The sequence below is a fragment of the Plectropomus leopardus genome, chromosome 5 (assembly GCF_026936395.1).
Source record: "Plectropomus leopardus strain MGB_pleo_1.0 chromosome 5, ASM2693639v1, whole genome shotgun sequence".
NCBI classification, from domain to species: domain Eukaryota; kingdom Metazoa; phylum Chordata; class Actinopteri; order Perciformes; family Serranidae; genus Plectropomus; species Plectropomus leopardus.
This window is the reverse complement of record NC_142180.1, coordinates 4,519,624-4,542,246: the sequence shown is the minus strand read 5'-3', so window position 1 is coordinate 4,542,246 and position 22,623 is coordinate 4,519,624. Positions and strand designations below refer to the sequence as shown.

Here is a 22,623-nt window from a genome sequence, read left to right as displayed (position 1 = left end):
AGTAGTTTTAGTTTTAAAGATGTGCACTGATTTGGTTCCTGTTTGTTGAAGAGAGACAACATAGATGAGTATAGGCACCCCAGCCTGGTTCGCTGTTGCTTATTTGATGAAACACAAATATGCACCATATCAGCTAAAATAATCAAAACGTTGTTGTACAGCAAGATTTTGACACTTCAACACAGGATCTCAAGATCAGTTAACCCCTTGAAACCGGGATAGAAACTTGTTTTCCTGTGCTGCGTTCAGGAACCTTTCGATAGTCTTTTAAACCTAAGTAAACAGGTTAATTTCTTTCTAAAACATAGAAAAATGACAGGCATATGGGTAATTTGGCAATACATTTCCCACAAATTGAAAGAAATTAGTAAAAAGTAATAAGAAAATGACCTGAAAGAGAGAGAGAGAGAATAAAAAATATTATAACTTTAGATTTAAATTTGTTACTTTTCTCTTTTTAATTTTAGCATTTTTTCCAGTTCATTTTCAGGTTTGTTTTCCTTTTCTTTTTCTTTTTTTCATGTAATTTACTTGTAGGTTTCACTAATTTCTTGCAAATTTTTGGATCATTTCTCGATAAGTTGCTCGTCACGTTTCCATGTCTTTGAAAGAAATTAAGCCAATTTGCTCAGGTTTCAAACGGTTAATAAAGACAATCCTATTGTGCTCAAGTTTTACATATTCCCAAGCAAACTTACAATTGATCAGCTTATCACAAGAGGTTTGGCCCGCAGTGAAACGGATACTGTCTGGGGCTTTTTTGGGGTCAGGAAAGTTCCCCTCTTTATTGGGTTGGTGAGACAACTTTGGATAGGAAGTGTTCAAAAACCTTTTGGAAGCTATTCATTTGCACCCACCCTTGAATAATCCAGCTGCAGGTCATAAAATGAAATGTAAGATAAATCAGATATGAATTAAGACTTTGAATTCACTTCAGATTATTTAGAACAACAGATGGGTCATCCATATTCTTATCCAGCTCGTTTCCATTTCAATACAGACATGAATTGTTTTGACCCCCTCCACAGTCTCGCCGTCTTCTTCTGATGTGCCCGAGTCAAATCTGACATCAGCGATTAACGAAGTGATGAACTCCTGAATCACCTTGTGACTGACAGGTGTGGTCAGCTCCCAGTCACTGCCTGATCACTGCCAGACCTCAGATCAGCGTAATTAGCTGTAGATTATAGCCAGGCAGTGCAGCAGGGCAAAGGAAGTGTTTCATTGAAATTATCAGTGAGACCTATTAAGCTGTGAACCACATGAAAGGCAGCCGGTGGGCTCTGGAGTGTGTCAGTGGCTGGACAGCAGAGGTGAGAGAGAAAGCAGAGCCGTGGACACAAACACACACACACACACACACACACACACACACACACACAATCATTACTGCTCGGGTGCTTTTGGCAGCACACGTCTTCAGTGTGCAGTCCTGAAATGTTTCGCCTTTGATCATCGCGGCCCTGCTCATGTACAAACACACGTGGCCTCACACAGATCTTTGTAGATGCTCCAAGTGGGACAGAGGCCTAATTCACAGTGATATTCTTAGCCGGGCCACATTTCCACAGGAATATGTTGAAAAGCTCCCCAAACTGTCGTGCACTTCCTCACCCCCGCTGTGATGAGCTCATGCTATCATGAGCTCAGCTGCTAATAACTGATTAGTCATATTAAACTAATATAAGAGCCAAATTGCTGAGTTAAAACCATAAGTCATGATGCTGTTTCAGCCTCTGATGAATCGGCCCGCTGACAAAGCATGTCACTGTCACCACCAGCATTTGGGGCGGGGGGCTCTGTGTGATGGTCAATAGGCCGGTTAGAGTCCCGGGATCTCGGGGTGGCTGTCAGTGCCCACGGGCCTCTGTTTTGCATCTGAATGATTAATCTTTCAGGCCAGGGCATCGCAGTCTCAAAGGCTGCCTTTATCGCTCCCCCATCAGCCCCCGCAGAGAAAAGAAAACACAACTCTGTGGTCGTCCTCCGCCCGAGCTATGCACGCAAACAGTCGAGACAGACGTACGCAGGTTTTTATTACAACACAGTCATACATACGTTTACCTGAGACACTTCTGTAATGGAGCTGTCAGTTTTACGTGTATATAACTGTAAATTACTGTCTTATGACATATAGCATTTTTGCCTTGATAAGCCCACATTGTGAACCCTCCCCTTTATATTAACAACAAATCAGAAAAGACTTCTGGTTCACTGCTCTTAACTCACCATGTGTTATGTTGAATTTGTGAAGAAAACTGTTTTTTTTTTTCAAATTTTGTTTGATTTTCCACATAATTACAAAGTATCAGTTTGTCATTCATTCAGTAAACAATAATTATTATTTATGAACAGCCCCACTATCACCACCGATACATACCCCACAAAGGAAGTACAGAATTGAAATTGAAAAGTACAGCATCAATAAATGAATTAAGCAATAACAATAAAAGTACAAAATTTGAAAAAACATATAAAATGAATAAATAAATTAATTAAAAAAAGAAAATAAATAGATACAACTAGAGAGCAAGACCACTGTGTTCTGTGTTTCACTGTGGTGCTATTGACATATGAAAGAAAGAGATTCCAGGTCTTTATAAATGCATAAGAAGTGCCAAACAGTTTTTTTTCCAGTTTATGAAAATACAGCACCTCCTTAACCCAGCTAGCATGAGTAGGTGGAACTGAGGATTTCCACTCGAACAATGTCAGTCTCCGAGTTAACAGAGTTGTAAATGCTATCATGTCTGTATCAGCAGAAGAGAGATTAAGCAAAGCACACTAAGACATTTGTTGCATTAAATCAGGAAACACTTCAAGCAGAAATAAACCTGAAGCTATTTCGAAAACTGTAAAAAGTACTTCAACCAAAAATCACAGACGTATTTCCTGAGCAAAATAATAGCTCTGAACGTGGCAACTAATATTCCTCTCGTCCTGACAAATTTAAATATTCCAGTTTTCATATGGGTTATGTAAACAGCATATTCTGTTGGATATTCCAAATAAGGCCTTATTCTGAATTTAATATGAGATATGATATTATCCATTTCAAGGCGCATTGTTTGGACATCTATAAAAAACATTCAGAATATCGAAAGACCTGCGGCTCAGTCCCCAGCTCTGCCAGTCTGCATGTTGAAGTAGGCAAGATATTGAACCCCACATTGCTGGGTTAGGGCTGTGCCGTCGGTGTATAATTGTGTATGAGTATGAGGTTTGAATTGTGTAAGTCCATTCATTTGTCTCAAGAGGGGTTTTTACTGCAGTTTGTGACACACTGCCTCTCATCTGTTTACGGTCAGCTCTGTGAGTTGTCATGGATACATTGTACACCATTGTACACAAACCTAACTAGCCAACAGTGTGCAATGCTTTGATAGAGTTGCATTCCCATATAACTCACATTTCCAAATTGAAGGAGAAAGACAGCTACTCTTAAACAATATGAAAGACTTAGATTTACAGATTTTTTATATATGCAAATACTGCAAAACAGACCATTTTAAAAAAGGCAGCAGAAAGAATAAAAAAAGGAGGCTGTCTTTGTACTGTCCAACCGTTCCGCTACCAATGTAAAACTCTGAATAAATCCTATTTTAATGCAAAGAAGCAAAATAGCCCAATTAGCTCCAGCTGTTCCTCTTTTCTATATTTTATTTGTGATTTACATTAATCGGAGCTTGCACAGCTGCATGTAAACACGATTATTAGAATATCAGTAGAATATTTTTTACTGTTAGCCATGTAATCAGCTTAGTAGATATATTGTCATTTTCTGTATACTGGAAACAAAAATACTAGTGCAAACGTAGTCAGTGTGTCAGTCAGACGTGTCATTGAAGTTGTAGATGCTAAACTCAACCTAGAGTAGAGAGCCTTGGATCTCTGACTCCCTCCTCCTAACCCTTTCTGTCCTTCACTTTCTCTCCAGGAATATGACGAGGAGTGGGGGAAGAAGATCCAGAATGAGAAGTTCCGCTGGTACAACGGTCAGTGGCTGGAGATGGTGGAGAACCGTCTAATGGATGACACAGGAGAGCCCTTCTTGTATGGGGAGGACGGAGACTCCTTCAATGGGGACGGAGACATCCTGGAGAGACCTGACCTTTTCTACAATGCAGGTACTGAGGGCTTTAAATGAATAGTTTTTAATTTTAGAAAAAAGGATCTGTTGCTTTTTGTTTCTAAGGGCGAGATGGGGAGATAAGTTATTGTGTATATTAAGTCGTGTTTGCGTTGTCTCATCCAGATGGGATCTTGTCAGCAGACGGTGCCATCAGTCCAGACTTCTACACTGACTTCCAGAATGGAGAGCTGGGACAGGCCGGATACCTGAGCAGGTATGGAGCTCCCCATTTGCTTAAGCCAGCACTAAGGGTGGGGTTAAATATCACTTTACCTAATCTGAATCCAGTTCGACAACCTTAATCCTTTTCAGTCATATGTTCATCATTGTTAATGACATATGGAATACACAAGGTTCAGTTAAAGTAATAATTCAACCCCCAAATGACCGTTTTTCTATCAGTTACTCAGCCTTGTGAACCATTGAATTTGTGAGGAAAACTTTGTTTTTCTCGCATTTCTCCATGATGGACAGTGTTTGCCCTAACATTTAATTAAATTATTAATTAAATATGCCTATGTTATTTATCAAATTTATGTTTCAGTCTCTAAAATAACAATAAGGTGCAAATCTTTAAATATATGCAGTGCAAAAATAAACCCTAAAAACCAATCCTGCTGCCTGAATGTTTTGTGTGTTGCTCTTTGCTATAAGACATTTTGTAGCCGCTGAGCTTAGTGAATACAGGCAGTTAGACAGCCTGGGGCTGGATGCAAAACTGGGCCAGCTATCAGACTCCATCCCAGCCCTGCACTCTGTGTGTCTGCATTATGATAATGAATGTTAGTGTGTGATGGAGGCTGTCAGCAGGGCAGGTTGTCTTTGTCCAGAAACACTGGCTGTGTCAAAGAGGAAACACTAAACTGTGAGTGTTTACCCTCAGTCGGCTCGTCCAGCAGCCAGCACTCTGCCCTCTCATATTGTTTTTCTGAATCACTATTCGCTGATGTGTGTTATTGAACCAGGCCAGGCCTGAGTCAACAGGCCTCGCCAATCCCAGAAGGCATCGCTCCACCCTCAACAGCAGTACTCCGGTTTGGAGAACTAACACTCTCCGGCTGTCTGTCTGTCTCCATGTTCTTGTTTCTCTCCCTCTTCCACTCTGTGTGTTTCTCTCTTGCTCATTCCTCTGTGGCTCCAGTATATCAGCTACTTTAGTCCCAATACGCCGCTGACATTCCACAGAGAAACATGAAACTGAAGCCTGGGAATTAAAAATCAATCCTGTTATCACTAAAAAGGACTTTGAGTCTGTGTTTTAGTCCCAATATCGAGCGGCAGCTAATTCGACATGCAGCTGAGATGATGAATAGTTGAGGAAATAGAGAGTTTATAGTGAGTAATTTGTCTTATTTATTATCTAACTTCTCCTTGCGTGCGATAAAGCTCGTGTCGATGGATATTTTTTTCTCCCCCCTTGCCGGCGGGAATGTTTAGTTTGGCTGCTGTTGAGAGGCTGGCTGTGACGGGCTGAATCCACGACATTCAGTCCAACGAGAGAGAAATCCCAATCTGAGTTCCCTTCACTCATTTATTTATTGTCTGTTTCTCTCTCTCTCTTTTTCTCTCTCTCTCACTCTCTTTCTCTGCTTTGTAACGGATACCTTTTAAATATACGGAGAGCGCTGGGGGAGTCGGCGTGTGTGAGACTGTTTTAATTTGGCCGCTGTACTCTGAGTGATCCAGGTTAACACAATAATCAAAGCCAGCTCCGCTGCTTATTTTAAACTATGTGTGAAACATGGTGTGAATGGGGCCTTTTGAAAATTGAAGTAACACTGTACAATCACCTGTGTCTGAATAAAAATCAGAATAAGCTTTTATACCAAATTTATATAATGAAGAGCCTGATCGATACATTGGGCAAAATTACCAGTTAATTTAAGTGTATCATATCAATTCAGTTCAATTATACTTATAAAGCCCATTCTAGCAAATCACAATTTGCCTCAGAGGGCTTTACAGCATAGGACACCCTTCTGTCCTTAGACTCTCACAGGAAGGACAGAAATGCAATAGATGTGTTTACAGAACACATCAACTAATAAAATTACAGTAATCCATATTCCATATGACAAAACGATACAGAGACAGTGAGAGACATTCATACTGTTAAGTGCAAATATGCACCACTGAAGCCCATTTAAGGCACAATTTTTGATCCCACAGTCATCAAAGCATAAAAACATGCATTATTTCTGGGTGTCATTCTGGGCTTTGCCTCAGATTTTGTCATTTATACTATTTTCTACCTGATGATGTCATTTTTTAACCATATTTGGCGAAAATACATGCTATTTCCACTAGGTGCACTGTTACAGTCAATGTTGCTGCAAGTTATTAACATATCTCTGGCTGTAATTATTAAAAAACTACTTTGCATGTAGTAAATTGAATATAATTCATTTTTGGTTGTTTTGTTTTGAGGTTTTTTTCATCTAAAAACATAGTGGCATCGTGACAAAAACCTGGTATTTAAAGGGTAAGAATTCTGAAAATTAATGAATATTTGGTATTTTTGATTAGGACTGATGTTAGTTTAAAAACATGAACTACTTGAAAGTAGAAAATCATTTTAATGTATTATATTTTAATAGCCTGATTTTGAAAAGCGCATTATGTGTGCAGGGCGGTATAAGTGTGAGTATTTGACACTTTTTTGTGTTTTTTTTCCATGTAAAAACATGGTGGCATCATGAGAAAAAAACTTGCATTTAGGGTAAAATTCTAAACAATAGTTTATGAATATTTGATATTTATGTTTAGGACTGATGTTGGTTAAAAAAATGAACTCAATGAAAGTACAAAATAATATCAATACAGTATTTTTAAAGCTTGTTTTGAAAAATGCATTTTGTGCACAGGGCGATATTCGGTGTGTGTAATATTAAAACAGGCCCTAAGGGTTAATAAGTATTTGTGTGTGACAGTAATAATCAGTTGTAGTAGCATGACTAATAGTCATTAATGTTTAGAGTATGTGCGGCTGCAGGATTTGAGAAAAATATAGGATATGCAGTAAGGCTGAATATCACAATAACAATTTCACAAGTGCACTTAGTTCTACAATTCTACAATTCTACAATGTCATTTAGCAGACGCTTTTATCCAAAGCGACGTACAACACAAGCAAGAATTTAGACTTAAGGAAAAAACCCTTAGTAAGTGCAAAAAGTGCTTCAGGTGTGATTGGTCACAGGTATTGCCGTCTAGTGGCAGAAGAAGTGCCGCACAGCCCCCCCCTTTTTTTTTTTTGGAAACCAAAGTAATAACCAGTAGCGATCTCAGTATCTGAGATTCAACAATCTCAGTATCACTACTTACGATGACAGTCAATATACAACATCACACAACTTTGTCAGTGCTAGATAATCATTAGGTGCTGGGTTTTGGACCTTCTGACTTAATTTACCCCAAAGGGCAAAGAGGAGAAGAGTCAGGTTAAGTGCCTAGGTGTTCTCGGAACAAATGAGTTTTCAATTGTCTTTTAAAAGTAGAAAGGGACTCAGCAGAACGCACAGAGTTTGGAAGTTTGTTCCACCATTTGGGAACAACAGAAGAGAAGAGTCTGGCTAGAGATTTAGAGCTGTGCTGGGCTGGAAGCACCAGGCGTCTTTCGCATGCAGAGCGTAGTGGGCGAGAAGGAGAGTAGACCTGGATCAGGGATTCCAGGTAGGCTGGAGCAGTTCTTGTGATTGTTTTGTAAGCCAAGAGAAGTGCTTTGAATTTGATTCTGGCTGCCACTGGAAGCCAGTGAAGAGAAATTAGCAGTGGGGTGACATGTGCTCTTTTGGGCTGGTTGAAGACCAGACGTGCTGCTGCATTCTGGATCATCTGAAGAGGTTTGAATGAGCATGCAGGGAGGCCTGCCAGAAGAGAGTTGCAGTAGTCAATGCGTGAGATCACAAGAGCCTGAACCAGAAGCTGTGTGGCCTGTTGGGTCTGGAAAGGTCTGATCTTCCTGATGTTGTAGAGGGCATAACGGCAAGACCGAGAAACTGAGGCCACATGAACCTTAAAGGTCAGCTGGTCATCAATCATGACACCCAGGTTTCTGGCTGAGTTTGTGGGCACAAGTAGGCTCGAGTCAAGTTGGACACTGATCCGAGGCTGAACAGATGGACAAGCTGGAAAGACCATGAGTTCGGTCTTAGACAGATTTAGCTGAAGGTGGCGTTCCTTCATCCATGTGGAGATATCAGCCAGACACGCTGATATCCGAGCCGAGACCGTTCTGTTGTCAGGTGGAAAGGAGAGGAAGAGCTGAGTGTCATCAGCATAGCAGTGGTAGGAGAAACCGTGGGAGCGGATCACTGCACCGAGTGAGGTGGTGAACAGAGAGAAGAGTAGGGGACCAAGCACCGACCCCTGAGGAACCCCTGTCGATAGGCCATGTGACCTAGACACCTCTCCTCGCCATGACACTCTGAAGGATCTGCCTGTGAGGTAGGACTTGAACCACCATAGGACAGAACCTGAGATGCCGATGCCTGAGTTCTGCCTTTCTGCTACTTTCACTATACTCCTGAGATACAAACAATTGCTTGTTGAATTAAAAAAGTAAAAGGAAACACTTTCCAATATTCTTTAATTGAGCAATTTGAGTATTGAACTGAACACAAAAGGCAGCAATAAAAAAGGTGATAGTTACATTTTAAAGTTCAGTTTTCTGCTGTAACGGACAAATTCACATCACGATAAAGATAAAAAGCGATATATTGTTCAGCCTTAATTTTCAAGAAAAGGTCCAGGAATATTGTCAGAGAACTGTAAAATGAAATTTAAATTCATATGTAAAGACAAAGTGGGATCCCTCCTCAGTTGCTCCTCTTGATGTTTTTCCATTTTTTCTTCATTAAAAGGACTTTTTAGGGGGAGTTTTTTCTCATATGCTGTGATGGTTTAAGGACAGAGGGATGTTGTGTGCTGTAAAGTCCTCAGAGGCAGATTATGATATTGGGCTTTATAAATAACACTGAATTGAAATTGAACTGAATTCCTTTTTTGTGTATAGTTAGAGGACACTAGTCCAAGACACTTGAGGGAATTGTTGGTTGATGGTGAGGCCACTGCCACCATTGGAATAAGTGTGAGAGGCACACTGTAAAATGCTATCAGTAAAGTGTTTAGAAATCCAGTCCATGTGGTCTTTATGATGACTTTCAAGTGCAGAAATATAGTCTATAATTAAGGTCATTTAGAAAAAGTGTCACTGTCACAACTAACAAGTTTATTTTTTCATCGTAAAGTGTGAAGTTAACATATTTTGGCGCCGTTTTCGTGAAGAATGTCAGTGATCTTTATCAAAAATGTTTATCACGTGTTTTATGTTTAAACAAACAAAAAAAACTACGAAAAAAACATTTGGTCGATACATCATTATATCTGTATCACAATCTGCCTCAGAAATCCAGCATCACCTTTATCCACTTTGATGACATGCTTTTTAAACCATTGGAAATTCATTGAATGTTCATTATACTGTGCACTACCTCTACCTGCTAGTATATTTGGTATTTTGTTGTGGTATTTGGTGGTAGTTTTTTTCAAACCAATTTTGGGGCTTTTATAGTAATTGGGCAGTTGATGATAGTATATTGACAGAACAAAAACTCAGTGGAGAGAGACGTGGTATGGCAGGAGCCCAGAGATGTTTTAGTTTTATGAAGTGTATCTTAACCACTTACCACCTGTGTTATACATTTAAAACACAGTTTGTTCAGCTGTAAGACATCCAGTTCTACACATAATATGAAGTCCTTGATGATCAAATTGAAGGACTCTTTAACAAAATAACGTCAAATGTACATGAGATTTTGTAAACTCTAAATTTTGTCTCAGTATTAAGGCCTGCTCTGAATAAGTGGGCCAAATGCTGCTGTGTGAGGACAGAGGGACAGATTGTCCAGGTGTGAATAATGCTTTAGTCAGGCAAAGCAGCATGATGTCCAGTAGAGAGAGGCGTGATGGACAGACAGTGTGTGTCTGTGAACATGTGAACAATAGAGTCAGTAAGGCTGACTGTCAGGACGTGACGGGCGCCGGGGAGATAACTGAAGTAAAAATGAAGGAAGTGAAGGAACGCCATCACAGTCAGGTGAGACGTGGAGATACGTGTGGACTGTGGAGGATGCGGGGCCGAGACCTGGTTCGTTACCGGGGTCGGCGTGTTGGTTAGCTGTAACCTGAGCAGTGACAGCGGTGAGAGATCAAAGTGGGGTCCGGCTGGGGGCCCTGGAAGAGACAGATGCTGGGGGGGCAAAGGGTCACGCCAAAGGAGGAAAAGGCCTGATTCCCTTTCCTGTTCACCAGCAAGGAATGTTCTCTGCGGGATGGGACGTGTCCCCGCCGCCTCCTGCAGCCGCTCCTCTGGGGCCAAACCGGCATTTGTGGGAACACCAGGCGCCTTGTCTCAGAGACCCCCACCCACCCTCTGCTCATTTTGTCGGCGTGTCACAACACACACTGACACACATGAGGTGAGGAAGGTGACAGACAGTTTGATTTACATGTTTCAGAGTGAGAAATATCAGAAACTGTGTCAGGCGTCGTCTCTGGTCTCCAGACCTGCTGAGCTTAACGAATATTCATGCAGGTTTTACAATATTAGTTTTTTAATTGCCTTTGTTGTGAAAAGACTTAACTGTTTTACTGAAGAACAAACAAAAAATCACAGAAAATTCCAGATTGACAAAACACCAAAAACAACAAAACTTACATCTAAAATATATAAAACTTAAACTTAACTTAAACTTAATTTTTTTTAAAGAAAAACACATTAGTATGCACAGACTTTTTGTGTAGTGCTACAATTAACATTATATTATTAGTGTTAGATTAGTATTTGTTAGATTTAACCTGAGCTAACTGATGAATACCCCTGATGGTTGAGGATATGCAGCACTCACCTGTAAGCTTTAAAAAAACACTACTGAAATTTATTGGCAGTCAAGTGATGTTTAAATCTGTCAGACAACTGACATTTTTACCAACCCCCCGCAATATAAATCTGACAGGCTGCAAGATGAATAACGGGATAGGAAAGTAGAAAAAACACACTTAAGTTACACCAAATTTTTATTATTATATCTCTCCTTTTTCAGGTCTGATATAATTCACCTGCCTATCCCCCCTAACAGTTTTCAGATAAAATAATCTGAGAAGAAAGACTCATGATGTGGTTCCACTTATCACAACCTGTAGAGTAAGGCCATATTTAGACATGAGCGAAAAACTCTTTCCTTTGTGTCTTTAAAAAAAATCAGTGTTCACATGACAACATTGTGAAAATTATCCTTGTGTACACGGATCTGTAAAAACAACTGAAAACATGGTAGTTCTCATGCCAGGCCAGTAGTTGGCGTTGTAACTTTCTAACGACACAATAGAAGAACACCAGGCGCTTAGTGTGGCCGTGTGGTGAAGTCACCGTTCTCACCAATAGATCCACGGTTCTCACAAGATCCACAGATTGCCAGGTTACATGGTGACAGAAAGGGTGGCATTTTCAAAAGATTACACTCTTGAAGCCAGTTTCAAAAGTTTGCGTTTACCTTGTTGTGTGAACAAAAGGCTGAACTGCAACAACATTTGATGCAAGAACTGCTGCCGTGTAAACGGCCCCTTAGTCGAGAATGGAGGGACTCCCAAGGCCTGAGGTGACTTCACTGATATCAGACGAACTGTCAGGTCATTCACCCAGTGTCCATCTTCAGTCCGACATTCCACTCTAACCTGTTTCTGTGGGGGAGGGGGTTTCAACTTTCCTGAACAAGCCACCAGAGACCCATGTATCCACCTGCATCTAATGCCATTCTAATGTATTGCCACGCCAAAATGCTGGATTTGTCAGCGTTTTAAGAGTAAAGCAGAGTCAAGAACAAGAGGGGGTATAGAGAAGACATGTCGATGTAGAGCAGTCTCAATAGCAGTGTCTTCTTGTCCCCTGTGGTGCTGATTGGCTAATGATTAGTCTCTCAGCAATGCTCATTGGATCTATTTCTTTTGCATCTGGAAGACTACTGTTTCATGTCACTATACAAGACCAAAAGTCAACTGGCTGGAGTGGGCCGATTCAAAGGGCTGGACTAGGAATAACAATTAATCATCAATCGATTAATGAGTCATTTGGAATGTAATCCAACATGTGAAATGCAATCGATTAATCAATAGGCTATGTAAAGCTATCAAAGTATATGCAACATGTTGCTGTGAGCTTAGATTTAGGGGAAAGCCACATCTGTTATTGTTTGAAATAAGTTTTTATTATTTATTAAAAACAATCGGTTAAATGTTTATTATATTTACCAATAATTCATTAATGAAAGAGCTTACAATTTGCAACCCTATTCTGGTACCAGCCAACCAGTTGATATCTTTAAAATTGAATTTATGCACCTATTTCTATATAAATGTTTTATAGGCAATTAATGTAAATAAATAAACACCTTAACAGAAGAAAAGTCGGTAGTGCATTATGGATGATTTGCCCCTGATCAAAGCCTAGCATATGCTCAGACATGTTTTGTACAGTGTGTTATTTTTTCACCGTTACAGCTGTCCAGTCGTAAACAATGGCTGACATCAGGACTCGGACAGGTCCAGCACAGATCCTGAAGTCCAGGCCGGGGTGTGACCAGTCAGCTGTAGACACAGGCCGCCATGCAGGCAGGCAGGCAGGCAGGCAGGCGGATGGTGTGACTCAGAGCTCCAGTGTTCCTCCAGCCTCCTTTAGCCTGGCTCTCAAATCCCCCCTGACAGCCGTAGCGTGCGGAGAGGAAAAAGACATATTTCTGCCCAGAGAGGAGGGAGAGGAGATGGTGGTAGGGAGGGAGGCGGCAGGGGGTGAAGGCAAAACAGAGAGGAGGAGGAGATGAGGAGGGGGTAGCGGGTGGGGATATGCTGCAAGCTGTGTAACTGATCGCTGGAAGTGATTTGGCTAAAAACAACACGTCATTATAGGCGCTTGCAGGGGCAAAGCAAACAGCTCGTATTTTAGAAGGCCGGGAGAGGACGACGGGCCGGGCAGAGGGGAGAGAAAGACGGGGATACGTGTGAGACGCTGTGTCATCCATCAGAGCCCAGTTTATCCATCAACCACTCTGTCCCGACGAGGCGGCCGGGCCCGCAGAGGTGACCCCAGCACCAGATACAAACTCTCAGCAGCTGGTCAGAAGATGGAGCGTGAAATCAGCCCCCACCCTCTGTATCCACATCCCCATAGTAACTGATTTATACGGTGTAGATACAGGCCTTTTATCATCCCCCGCTACAGGCCCCTGTAGCCGGGCGGAGGGCAGCCAGGTCCTCTAGGTTTGGCCGTCAGCCTCCGCCCTCGTCACGGCGCTGTGTTTTGACATCTCTCCGTTTTTTATGGCTTGGCCGCTCTGCTGTTTACCCCTCCAGCTATTAGCAGTCTGTAACTCACACAGTCATTGTGGATGTCCAACACCTGCACCAGGGCAGATGAATATTACATTAACTTTTATGAGTGTTTTTTTTCTTTCACCCAGTGCTGTGACTGAGTGATTGGTCGGCCCCGGGGTGGGGGGTTTCCACAGACATGTCTGGTGTCAGAGCTCCACCTGCTGGTGGTGCTGGTGTTTTCTGGTTTCAGTCTTTATTCCAGATGTTTGGAGTCCAGCTGCAGGGACTTGCTCCCATTCAGGCACAAGAGCATTGGTGAGGTCCAACACTGATTTTGGGTGATCAAGTCAGTTGATGTTCCAGTTTATTTCTTATTAAAGGTTTTGAACTGGGTTGAGGTCAGGGCTCTGTGTGACCCTTTCTCTACTGTGCTGGCTTCGTATACAAGTTGAAACAGAAGAGAGAAAACGTTTCCATCCTGCTTGGATCTTAGTCAGATCAGAATGCAAAATTGCAAGTAAGTGTGCAGGCAAAAACTTCTTCCTCATGGAAGTTTTTTTGCATCTACATGATGTGCGTATAACTACCCTTTTTTCAACAGGAGAGAGATGAAACACAGCTGGAGGCTCACTATTATAGGAAGAGAAAGTATGTGAATGCGTCCCGTCTTACTCCACCTGCACAGAAAGAAGCAAAAATATTACCAATACTGCCTCTGCCATGTTGGTCTGGTGAGGTCATTTGGAGTCAGTAACCACTTTTACACAGAGATGGTGCTACAGGGCCACAACCCCACCACACACAGAACCAAATAATTGTGGCATCATTCTGCTCAAGTGTGCGATTATACACTGCATCACAACATCACGGCATCCTGCAATCGAAGGAGGCATGACGACCGTGACGTTTAACACACAAGCATCCGCCTCTAGCATGACATAAAACATATGCATTAGCAGCACTTTCTAAACTATAACAAAGGCGTAACATGTCAGTCATAATCATTTATTGTCTGTGTTATGCGGCAGCTGATCCTGTGGGGAGGGCAGCTAGAGATTAAAAAGATGCAGGTGTGAGGTTCCCTGGGAACAGAAGCCTCTAAACTGCATTGCTTTATCTAAAACACGTCCTACTAACATGTCTCAGTGAAACACTGTAACTTTGCTCGACCTTTTGATGGTCAGGTCGAGGTTTAAAACAACTTGTAACATGTTACACTTATTGTATATATTCTTATTTTTATTCTTACTTATGTATATTTCTGTTGTTCATTGTCACATTGCACACATATTTATATTTTTATATTACTTACTAGTTTTATACATTTTATCATCGCATAAGGCACAATTTTATATTTTATACACTTAACACACTCAGCACTTTATCCATATTATATTTTAAATATTCATACTCGTGCTAATTGTCTATTACTGTATTTCTACATTTTTACACACCTACATACTGAGCATACTTTACATACATTACTTTAAATATTTTCATACTAGTGTTGATTGTTTACAATTACTGTATTTCTATTTCTATTTTTATATACTTGTGATTCTTGTGATAATTCCCTATGCTGGCATCAGAGCGACTGTAAGGAACCATAATTTCCACTCGGGGATCAATAAAAAAAATAGACAATAGTTTTATAAAGACTATTGTGGGTTATATGAAAAAGAAAAGTATACTCTGTGATTCCTCATCATTTTTTGTCTCCTCCTTATCTCTTGCTTTTGTAATTCTGTCTTTGTGTATCAGATTGTTTACATTATTTTTCCTTTTTTTGTCTTGACAGTGTGTCTGAGCAGTTCATCTCAGCAGAGCGGCCCGTCAGCGCCTACGGCTTCCGCCCCGATGAACCGTTTTTCTACAACTTCAACACTGCCCCCCGGTAAACCTAAAACCCCTCACACATAAATGCTGCACAGCTGTTGTGTCCCTGATGTCCATAGCGTGCTGCTAAAACTGCATTTAGATTGTGGACCAATAGTTTCAACACTTGTCTTTTCTTTATGCATCTCTCTGCACTCAGCAAAAAAATGGATGTTAACCATCACTCAGTCTGTTAATGAGGCAAACAATCACAAGTTTTCACTTGTTTTTCTTGATAAATAATCTGTTTTATTTAAATATATGCTGACACTCATTCAGGGAAATCTCCTGCAAAAAGAAACTGAAAGCATCATCCTCTAAGTGAAAGTACGTGACTCATTAATATAGAAGTTTATGTAGAGCTTTAACCCTTACACATCTATAAATTACGGTCAGTCTTAGATTTCATTTTACCTCGACTATGAATTTGTTAATATTTTAACTTTGCTTAGTTGATTCAGGAACATGTTGTGTAACAAAGCTTAGTGTTTTTTCAGTTTTGTGATAAACTAGGCAGCTGTAGATTTAACACTGAAGTGCACTCAGATTTCTCTGATTTAAACGGCCAGTTTGACACTACAAAACACATATTTTGTTTCAGTTTTCTTAGTAATGTCCTAAAACAGCTCCTCAGTGTAGTTTTTACCAAACCAAAAGAGCGGGAGAAAATAGTGCATTTGTTGGGGACAATTTCCAGCAGCGAATTAATCGACATTTGGGGCTCTAGTGAATATTTGTTGCAGCAGGACGCTTTATGTGAGATCGAGTCAAAATATTATACAGTGTGTGTTCATAGATATGAAGCAAAATGTCACTCAGTGCTTAAAGTGTTCCTCATTGATGGATTTTAAGAGTTTCTGGACAGACGAAGGAGATATATAACTTATTAGTAGATGCATTTGTTGTTGGTTCGGCTCTTCATGTGAAAACTTTTAGTATCAACAGACTTTAAAGATAATATTTCAATGATTGAAAAAGTGGCCCCGGTCACCGGCTTTTTTTTTTTTTTTAGAGGCTTAAAATTTGGAAGTATCCAGTATCTGAAAGGAGAAGTCCAAAATGAGAGAAAACATCATCTATTATATCTACTTAATCTCTTGTGACCTCTCAGATTTATCTTTGGTCATGAGAGGGGTTCCTGCCCACAGTTTATGCTGCAGGTCTGCATTTTCTTTAGTATTTCCCAGAATGTTTAATGATAATAACTCTTATTGTAGGGGAACTACAGACACCGTGATCAACTGTCTCTCAGTTGAATTACTTTCAGTTAATGCTAGTATAACATGGAGAGTCATCTTACAGCGCACAGTAAGTCAAGTAGATTTGCAAATATGAAATTTGTCTACAGGAAAGCACACATTTTAACATGTAGAATACAGTTTCCATTAATAAATGTAAACTTGGAACGTTGCTTATAAGGGAATTACAGTTAGCAAGACTTCTGCTCACGTTCAAAACTTAAAATAATATTATTATAGTATTTTGAGAAAAAAAGTTGTGATAATACAAACATGAACTTGTGCCTTAATGAGAATAAAGTCATATTGTTTCCAGCAAGAATAGCTGCCCAATAGTCCACTGTGCGATTTGTTACTGCTTTGCTGATGTGGCAGACGGTCTGACAGAAACAGATTCCTCTTTGGGACTCTGGAGGAGGCAAAGTTTAAGCAGCTGTGTGTTGCTCTTCATCAGGTAGAATACTGAAACGAACTGAAAACACTTCTGTTCAGGCATAATACAGGATCATTTTGCACTGTCCCTTACTGAATCCATATGCAATTTGTCCATTTTTTTTTTCGTACACAGAATTGTTAGATTTAGGATAATGAGAATGAGATCGCTCAAATATTTGCAGAGACAGTTCTGTATGCAAACCCACGGCCTTGTTATAACCTCTTAAAAACTCCAAACAACTGACAAAGCTAAATTGTCTCAAAGCATTATCTCTATTTACTCTATAATAAGTACCAAATGGCACAATTCTTTCAAGGAAACCTCATGAAAAAAATTAGAAAATTATGGATCATAAAATAAAGAGGAACCATTATTTTGCCTTTGCACACAAACAGTCTCTCACTGGAAGCTCTGCAGTAGACTTGAGAAAAAAAGAAAACTGAGGAGCTGGATTAGGATGTCATTTATCTTTGTTTTTTTGAATGTAATTTAAGAAGAAATGTTAACTGCCTTTATTGTCTTATCTTGAAAAATGTGTCTTAAATATGAACAAATGTAAAATAATGAACTTTTATTCCTTATCTTGTCCGTGATGTGCCTGGAGCTCTGCCGGCCCGCTGAAATATGAGATAGGTTTTTTTTGTGGTGCAATATATCAAATAAATGGAAGGCATATTATCGTAGTCCAACTGTATTTAGTATTTAATGTGTCACACATGTTGGATTACTCGCAGCTCTTTGATATTTCTCAGCACGCTGTGTCTGTTATTGGTTACAAGAAAAAGTTGTGGAGCATAAATAAATAATGGAAGCCTCATGATGTATTTGTTTTATTGGCAAATAAAAGCATTTATTGTTTGTGTTGTTTTCCCGACATTGAAACCAGAGTGAGGAGTTCACACAGAAATCATTCGAGGGTATGTTTGTTTAATAGACTTATTTTATTGTTCATATTTCCACACAATGTTTCCATTAACAAACACTCATCTGGTGGACAGTAAGTGGTGGAATGTTGTTCCCTGGACTCACACTGTAAACTGTCCTACTAACCATGTCTGTGTCAGAGGCTCTACACAGATAAAAGGCACAGGTGTTCAGACTGTAAACCGGTCTCTACGGCAACTGCATCCACATGACGGAGGCTGGTTTCCTTCATCATGTGAAGTAAGACACGTGGAGGCACTTGTAAAGGCACTTTGATGAGCTACTTCTTCAGTTTCCTTTTTAGTTAAAAAAAGTCCTTCAGTAGGTCAAAAATAATCACATTAAGGAGAAAAAATGTGCCTGAATTCCAGCTTTTACATGAATTTGGAAGTGGTCCACTGAATGTAGTCCAATATATTATAATATCTATTATTGTGATTTCTAAACAATCTAAAACTCACTCATTTAAAAAAATACTTTGTGACACAACTGAAGAGGTTATCTCATGTAGACTGTTTACAGAAACAGTTCCACATTTTGGGTGATTATTTATTTATTTATTTATTTATTTTTCCCCAAAGAGTGAGACATTCAAATGGATATCAATCTCATATCTGTTAAAGGCAGAGCAGGATTCAGGGCGTGTTGAGCTGAGATTAGCAGGGTGAAACAGCTAGACTGGTTCAGTCTTAAGTTCAATAATACACCTTATGACACCTCTACTGGTCACTAATTAACATGGATCTTCTTTGTTTAATCTGTAAAACAAAGTGGTCTCAAATATGTAAGTACAGTTACTTCACTTTGTCTAGTATTTTATTATTCTGTATTTATTTTTGCCAGTTTATACATTGTATTTGACCACATTTCAGAGAAATCTGGTTGTTAAAAGTACATTTGGCTGCGGTTAATTAACGTCTGCAGGCCTTTTACTTGTAATGCTGCATTTTTATACTGTGCAGGGTTTCCTACACATTTATTTGTGGTGGCCAGCCATCATTAAAACATCTGCTGCCACAAATAGATTTTCTATTTCTGTGGCTGGGCCGTTCAGTAACGCTTTGTAACTTTGTAATACACCACAGACAAACACAACGCGCATGTGCACATTGCCAGTTTACATGGGGACAGAAGGGATGGCATTATAAAAAAATTTCACTCTTGAACCCCATTTCAAAAGTTTCCGCTTTGGACCCCCAAAATGCTGTTCTTTGAATGAAAGGCCATGCAATAACTATTGCCTTGTAAATGGCCCTTATAGAGGGGATGATACAGTTATACGAAGGGACACACAGGCATATAAAAAAAAATAAATTACTGTTATCGTCGTTGTTCACCCCACCACCCCTTTTTTTTTCTTAAAGTTGTAAGCCTTCACCAAGAAATAGTTTCAATATCTAGCTCCCTATAAAAGCTACTTATGTATATCTTTTTTTTACATTTCTGTTTGTGTAGAGATTAAAGAAGCATATATTACAGCATGTTATCACTGAACTTAGGTATGGGTATGTGAGCCAGGCTGCTGTCACTCTTCATGCTGAGCCAAGCTACATCCTGACTGCAGCTCATGTACAGACCTGAGATTGATATCCATCCTCACATTCTTCTCTCAGGAAGAATGTAAGTGAAACTTTTAAAATGTATAACTATTCCTTTAAAATATATTTAGAATCTACCAGCATAATGAAATTTCCAGAAACTTCTTCACAATCTTCATAAAACAGTTCCACATCAAGGTTTTTTTTTAAAGCAATTTGGTGCTAAAATAATCGTAGTGTTAAAACAAAAACATCTAGTGACTGAATAACAGACCTGGTGGTTTCCTACACCTGACGCAGCTGATATATTGATTTGTGTAAATGATTAGTATAAATAATTTACCATAATTCATGCATATGTGTTTAAAAAAAGGGTTCATGGAAGCTTTTGTGAATTTCTCAGGAGTCTTTTCCATTTTCTGCTCTGAGAGGAAAAAACTCCAGGTCAGTTTGAGGCAGTGCAGATGGGAGCGACTGTTCTGTTCTGGTAATCATTTGGTTCCCTTCAGTAGAACATCCTACTTATGATGCTTCATTCCTCCAGTTTTGGAATTCCACTTGGGTAACGCTGCACCAGCTCCTCCACCTCGATCACCTCTGACACCAGGTCACGGATCTCCTTGATACTGTCAATGGGCTGCACTTCTGGGCTGGGGGGTGTTTCCTCTTTGGCGAGCTGAGAGCTTTGACCATCTGCTGCCTCCACCGATGGCCCCACGCTCGCACCTGCCTCAATGTCCCCACCGACCTCGCCGCTCACAGCCTCTGTCTGGGCCCGAGGAGACGGCTCATTGCTTGCAGTTTTGTCCTCGTTGGCATAATCTGAGCTCACGGGTGATATGGTCGTTTCATCCTCTAAGACGTCGGAGGTCGTTGAGACTTCGTCTTCGCTGCTCTGCGTTGTTTTCACACCCTCCATGGACTCCACATCCGATGGAGGCGACTCGCTTCCTACAGACACGTCCAGGGAGTTCGGGTCTGAGACGGTGACTGGTTCTGCTTCCTGGTGCTTGAGGTCCAGGCTGATCTGTGCAGGTGTGAGTGCTGGCGTTTGACCACTAGAGGGAGCCTCTAACTTGATTTCAGAGCTGCGAAAGTGTGTCTCCTCTTCAGTTTGGGAACCAGTGTTTTCTGCTGAAGTGTTAACCGGATCATTAGTAGGATCAGGACTTGGTACAGGAGCTTCTGTCTGTGCTGCTGCTGCTTCTACGTCTGTCTTTATGCTTTCTACGACAGTCGGGCTTTCTGACAAATTGATTTCCGCCTCTTTCGGAGTGTCTGCGCTCTGTATCAGAGACTCAGCAGCCATCCTGACTGTTTCTGTTTTGACAGAAATGGCTTCCTCTTGGACCACAGTGTCTGGAGCTGCTTCTACATTAACTTGCTGTGTCTCATTCTGGTTGGTTGTGTCTGCTACAGCTGGAGTCTCAAGTGCAACCGGAGTGTCTGCTTTCACAGTTTGGACGACCTCTGGTTTTGGTGCTTCCACCTCCTGACTGATGGCGACACTCTGAGCTGCATCTTTTTGTTCAACCTTCCCCAATGGTGTTTCAGTGATGGTCACGTCTGTTGTGGTTTCACTATGCAGCACGCTGTTCTCCTTCTCCTGCTGCTCCTCCTTCTCAGGGCTGGAGGACAAACCGTTGACCGTGAGTGGAGATGGGGGCTGGGGCTCAACGGAGGTTTTGGCGGGGGCGGCGAGAACCATGGCAGGACTTCCCGGAGTGGAGACAGGAGGGGAGGAGAGGCTGGAGCGGCTGGACTGACTCAGCAGGTCTCTGCTGTCATTGAACAGGTTGTACTTCTTCAGGCTGGCTGCCTCCTTCACCACTGCAGGAGAACACAGGAAGGATTAGAGGCGTCTCTGTGAGGCACAGTGTGTTCTGATAGTCAGAGTTATGTCATATTTGTATCATACCTTTGGTGACCTCCTTGTCCAGAATTTGCAGGAGGATGTTTTCATAGACGTTGTCAACATGGATGAAGTTGGAGTGGTCGCCATCGATGGACTGCTGGAGACTCTGAAGCTCCTGTACAGAGAAACATGCATGAGTCATCCTCTGAAACTCGTCACTAAGTAGATTTCCATGACAGATCTGCTGAAAACGTAAGCAATATTTTTGAAATGTCAATAAAACACAACTGCAAGATGACTGCATTTCCACTGAGTGATGTTATGCGACCTGTTCTCTCGTGATAACACTACCACAACGCAATTCTATTGCAGCCACCGCACTAGCCATCATTATTTCCAATCGAAGACGACATAGGCATGTTTTGTGAGTGATAATGGAAAGGTGGCCCTCTTATACATGAGAGCAGCAACATATGAGGGATTTCTGGGAGGTGATAGTCCACGATTTCACAGAGGAATTGTGGATTCAAAACTTCTGATGTGATCCGCTCAACTTTTGAAGAGTTATGTGATGCAATAACACCTCTTGTAGCTCCTGCTGCATCATGAGGGAGCCAGTTCCTACTGACAAGCACACAGCCATAGCATCATGTGACCTAGAAAAGCCAAAAAAGTGTATCCATTGCAGTTTTGCGAAATATGGCTTTTACCAATTGCCTGAAATACCACCAATTGCGAGCACAAAAACTTTTTTTATGATAAATGGGAGTTGTTTTTTTTAAATTGACATCTTTCCATCAGGCATATTTCATATTTGCAATTTTAATGTGCGCAATTTGAGGGTTGATGGAAACCCACCTATTGTTACAAGTCTTGAGGAATGTCCACTAGAGCTTTTGCGTGTTAACTGAATGTTCATTTCACAACTATAACAAGGCATGTCCACTATATGTGACCAATTTGACTTAATTTGCGTCTGCTCTGCTCCGCTGGTCGCTTGTGTTCACCTACAAGCCCCTGCTACCTGCTTTACAAGCTCCACACAAGAGTGTTTTCTTGGAAAATTGCAGTTGTGAGGTTGTTGGTTGGATGTACTGCCCAACTCATGTTAACAACATTCCAGATGGTTTATGGTAGTGAAATGAGCATCTAGTTCACAGGTAACAGCTCTGGTGGCATGAGTCACTGCTCATTTTTTGTGACTAGGCACACCTGTGTTGCAATGATGCTTTTTAATCAGCATCTTGATATGCCACACC

At 40.8% G+C, this 22,623-nt stretch overlaps 2 protein-coding genes across 2 annotated transcripts in view; one reads left to right on the top strand and one right to left on the bottom strand.

Annotated features, from left to right (window-relative positions):
* Positions 1 to 17,864, top strand: part of kifap3a (kinesin-associated protein 3a) — a 50,288-nt gene extending 32,424 nt beyond the window's left edge. The window contains exons 18-20 of the mRNA XM_088077394.1: positions 3,938 to 4,127; positions 4,256 to 4,346; positions 15,297 to 17,864. Coding sequence (XP_087933520.1) covers positions 3,938 to 4,127; positions 4,256 to 4,346; positions 15,297 to 15,396 — 381 coding nt within the window. The 3' untranslated portion in view covers positions 15,397 to 17,864. The remainder of the gene's footprint in view (positions 1 to 3,937; positions 4,128 to 4,255; positions 4,347 to 15,296) is intronic.
* Positions 17,865 to 17,969: 105 nt separating this feature from the next.
* Positions 17,970 to 22,623, bottom strand: part of niban1a (niban apoptosis regulator 1a) — a 61,330-nt gene continuing 56,676 nt past the window's right edge. Inside the window, exons 13-14 of the mRNA XM_042513191.2 lie at positions 21,428 to 21,539; positions 17,970 to 21,339 (exon numbers count right to left, since the gene is read on the bottom strand). Of these exons, the coding sequence (XP_042369125.2) occupies positions 20,042 to 21,339; positions 21,428 to 21,539 (1,410 nt within the window). The 3' untranslated portion in view covers positions 17,970 to 20,041. The remainder of the gene's footprint in view (positions 21,340 to 21,427; positions 21,540 to 22,623) is intronic.